This window comes from Chiloscyllium plagiosum, chromosome 40 (assembly GCF_004010195.1).
Source record: "Chiloscyllium plagiosum isolate BGI_BamShark_2017 chromosome 40, ASM401019v2, whole genome shotgun sequence".
NCBI classification, from domain to species: Eukaryota; Metazoa; Chordata; class Chondrichthyes; order Orectolobiformes; family Hemiscylliidae; genus Chiloscyllium; species Chiloscyllium plagiosum.
This window is the reverse complement of record NC_057749.1, coordinates 24,077,666-24,081,911: the sequence shown is the minus strand read 5'-3', so window position 1 is coordinate 24,081,911 and position 4,246 is coordinate 24,077,666. Positions and strand designations below refer to the sequence as shown.

At 49.6% G+C, this 4,246-nt stretch overlaps 1 protein-coding gene across 1 annotated transcript in view; it reads right to left on the bottom strand.

Moving 5' to 3' along the window:
- The window catches only part of tln2b (talin 2b), a 297,300-nt gene that overhangs the window by 9,630 nt on the left and 283,424 nt on the right, over window positions 1–4,246 (bottom strand). The window contains exons 47-49 of the mRNA XM_043680129.1: window positions 3,845–4,028; window positions 1,826–1,951; window positions 760–880 (exon numbers count right to left, since the gene is read on the bottom strand). Coding sequence (XP_043536064.1) covers window positions 760–880; window positions 1,826–1,951; window positions 3,845–4,028 — 431 coding nt within the window. The remainder of the gene's footprint in view (window positions 1–759; window positions 881–1,825; window positions 1,952–3,844; window positions 4,029–4,246) is intronic.

Genomic DNA, 4,246 nt, shown 5'->3' with positions numbered 1-4,246 from the left:
GGGGAGATATGGGCCAAATGCTGGTAAACGAGACTAGGTCAGATTGGGATGTTTGGTGGCATGAATGGGTTTGACGAAAGGTCGGTTTCCGTGCTGTACAACGCTATGACTCAATTTAAAAACAGCAACCGTGAAGCAAGAAAATAGTGTTTTTCCACACAGCGAGTAGGTAGGGTCTGGAACGCATTGCCTGGAAATATGGTGCAGGCCAATGCAGGTTCTGTTAAGACATTTATGAGGTACTAGATGATTATTCGAATAGAAATTACGTGCAGGGATATGGGAGAGAAAGAAGGAAATTGGTTGCAAATAATGATACTCATTTAATGAGCTGGTACAGGCAGATGGGCTGAATGGCCTCCTTCTGCACCCTAACACTTCTGTGATTTGATGGACAGAAGGCGACCCAGAAACATTCCCAAATGTTCTTTAGGTCTTTGGGGGAAGGAAGAATTGAAGGAGAAATTAACGGGACTGAAAATTGATAAATTCCCAGGGCCTGATAATCCACACCCCAGGATACTAAATGGGTTGGCTATGGAAATGGTGTCATCTTCCAAAACTCTTTAGATTCCAAAGATGTATTTATGGCCTCAGCAGCGAGCCAATGGGCTAGTGATTAAAAATGGGGACTTACAATCAGTTTAGAAGCTGAGGAAGTTGGGAAGTGAATGGTAAAAAAACGATACCACTGGGTGAAAAGTTTCCTAAGGGCGCAGGCTCGTGCGCAAGTTTAAACTGAAGATGCAGGGCTCTCACATACCGCCAGCTCCTGTTTGATGCTCTCTATCGTTCCCTCGAGCGCCCTGGTACCTCGTGTGGCCTCATCCTCCACAGCTTTCACTGTTTTCAGGAGTGATGTGACATTTGTAACCATCACCTATGGAGAGGGAGGGGAGGGGAGGGAGGAAAACCAGGTCATTGCATTGTCACAAGAACAAGAGGAGGCCATTCAGCCCCCTCGAGCCTGCTCCGCGCTCATTGAGGTATTAAGTGCACCTACCCACCTTGGCTCTGTCACCTTTGTATCCAGCAATCTCAATTTTACTCCTTATAATTGACACTCCCTACATCCTTCCCCCACCCAGTACCTCAAACTCCAAAGGTTTCTGGGAGAGAGACTTCCCAACTTCTATTGTCCTCCTGTGTCAGGGGATAATTCCTCACATTAGCCCTGGATGCCCAGTTTGAAGGTAAATGTCCCACAACAGGAAATCATTTCCCTCAATAGCTTCTTTTAAAAAACATTATCAACCCTTTAATTAGTTCACACACTGCTCCTCTTTGTGCAAAAAAACACAGGCCCGTGGAATACATTCTCATAATTTAGCACTTGTAATTTTTTTTTGAAAACCGTTAAATGATAAAATCAATTCAGGACAAATTACACCATTGTAAGGCTGGTAATTGATGTGGAATTGTGGGTCACACAACCAATACACACAACTGGAGACATCTGTCAGTACGCCACTTTCCCCACTCAGGACCCTCACCCCAGAGTCGCAAAAACCAGCCTACAGTCCCATCCCTCAATTCCACCATCCCATAGTCACACCTCCCACCCCACAGTCTCAATCCCACCATCCCAAAATCCCATCCCTCACCTCCCAGTTGAACCCCTCACCCCACAATCCCACCCCTCAATCTCCTCACTCCACCAACACTCGCCCCTCCCACCCAAACTCCTCTCCTAACCAACTCTCACTCCTTCAATCCCTTCCCCTCCTCAAAGTCCCAGCTCTACCCCCACTAACTCCCACCTTTTCCCTGCTCCATCCCTGAGTCCCCCGGTCCCCATTTCTGCCCCATGCCTTTTGCACTGTACCTTGGCCGCGCTCTTCAGTTGGTACATCGATGGATCGTCAGCGGGTTTGCCAGCTGCACATTTTGTGGCGCTGATGAGGTCGGTCAAAGCCTTTGCCACATCCTTCACTGCATTGATGAGCACCACCTAAAGACCCACAGACAGTGCCTCAGTTCACCAATAGCTGAACTCTCTCTGTCAACTGAGCAATGATTAATGGTGGATCACTGAAAACACACAGCACCTCCTGTTGAACCGGGATCCCAGCTCCATACCTGGTCTGTCTAGATTTATCATAGAATTCTGATAGTGTAGAAAGAAATCATTCAGTCTACTGCGTCTGCATCTTTGAAAAGCATCCTACCCACCAACCCTATCCCTAACCCTGCATTTCCCATGGCTAACCCACCCAGCCTGCACATCCCTGGACACTATGGGCAATTTAGCATGGCCAATCCACCATAACCTGCACATCTTTGGACTGTGGGAGGAAACCGGGGTACCTGGAGGAAAGCCACACAGACACGGGGGTAATTGCAAAATCCACACTGACAGTTGTCTGAGGCTGGAATCGAACCCGGTTCCCTGGCGCTGGGAGGCAGCAGTGCTAACTACTGATTTACTGTGATTTCAGGTAAATATTGATCAAAATCCTGGGGAGAAATAAAAATCTTGCTCTTGCCCTAACTCTAAACCATGCCCTGGGTCAGTTTACAGGATCTCTGATATCAAACCCAGAGGGCAGGAGTTACATATTTCAAATGAAGGGCAGTCCTGAAGAACTGCACTGAACCATCAGGATCTCTGGAGTAGGACTTGAATCCCTGAACTCCGACCTTAGCGGGGGAGAACTGGGATAGGTTCTACCAACCGTGACACGATGAACTCTAATCTGCTTCCCCTGCAATTCAGGTCGCAAGATCATTGGTTTAGGATAAGGGGTGACAGATTTAAAACAGAGGTAAGGCAGCACGGTGGCCCAGTGGTTAGCACTGCTACCTCACAGAGCCGGGGACTTGAGATCGATTCCAGCCTCGGGCAGCTATCTGTGAGGAGTTTGCGTGTTTTCCCTGTGTCTGTGTGGGTTTCCTCCCACAATCCAAAGTGCTGGTTAGGTGGATTGGCAATGCTAAATTGTTTATAGTGTCCAGGGATGTGCAGGTTAGGTGGGTTAGCCATGGGAAAATGCAGGGTTACAAGGAATGGGTGGGTTTGGATGGGATGCTCCCTGGATGGTCGGTGTGGACTCAATGGGCTGAATGGCCTGCTTTCACACTGTGGGAATTCTATGAATCACTTCCCTCAAAGGATCTTGAATCGATGGAATTCACTATCCCAGAGGATGGTGGTATTATCGCAGGGCTGTTTATCCACAGACCCAGGTAATGTTCTGGGGACTTGAATTCAATTTTAAAAAATTGGAATTAAGAGTCCAGTAAAGACTGTGAATCCATGATCACTTGTCGGAAAAACCAATCCGTACTTTGAGAAAGGAAACTGCCATCTTTACCTGGTCTGGCCTACATGTGACTCCAGACCTGCAGCAATGTGGTTGACTCTTAACTGCCCTCAGGGCAATGAGGGATGGGCGATACTGGCCTAGCCAGTGACACCCTCATGCTGGTAATGAATTTTAGTAAAGTGCTGGGACACTGATTCAGGACAAGGTAGACGGAGTCTGAATGAGGAATCAGGAGAGTGGAGCTGAGGCCGGGATGAGATTGTATCAAATCGTAGAGCAGGTTCGATGGGCTGGATGGCCTACTCCTGCTCTCAAGCCTTATGTTTGCCAACCCACATATGTTGTGAGTGAATGGGGTCAGTATCTATTCCCCAGCCATTGAGTGCAGTGACTTGGAGACAGTAAGGGACTGCAGATGCTGGAGGCCAGAGTCAATAGATGTGAAGCTGGGAAAGCACAGCAGGTCAGAGAGCACCCGAGGAGCAGGACAGTCAACATTTCGGACCGAAACCCTTCGTCAGGAGCTGCCGTGTTTTCCGAGCTCCACGTCTATTGCCTGGGGACTCATGTGCGGGTACCTGTGTTTCTGGGTCATTGGAGCCAAGGCTGGCTGCTCCCTGCTTCACCACGTCTGCCAGCTGGGTGATGGTGTTGACCGAGGACTGCGCAGCCTGCGCCAGCTTCTCCTGGCTGGAGGCCGCCCCCGACACCAGGAACTTGGTGTCTTCGACCAGGGCCTTGGCTGTCTTCAGGATGTTCTCCCTGGGGACAGCAAACACAGTTCAGCCAATCAGATTACTCCGTCATGGCGGCAAGGGCTCAAGCAGAAACAGACACCGCGGCACACTGTCCGGCAAGGCCAGAGGGAGGGAGGGAGAGGAGAGAGGGGAGGGAAGCGAGGGGAGAGAGGGGAGGGGAGAGAGAGGGGAAGGGAGAGAGAGAGGAGGGAAGAGAGAGGAGGGTGAAGAGAGGAGGGCAAA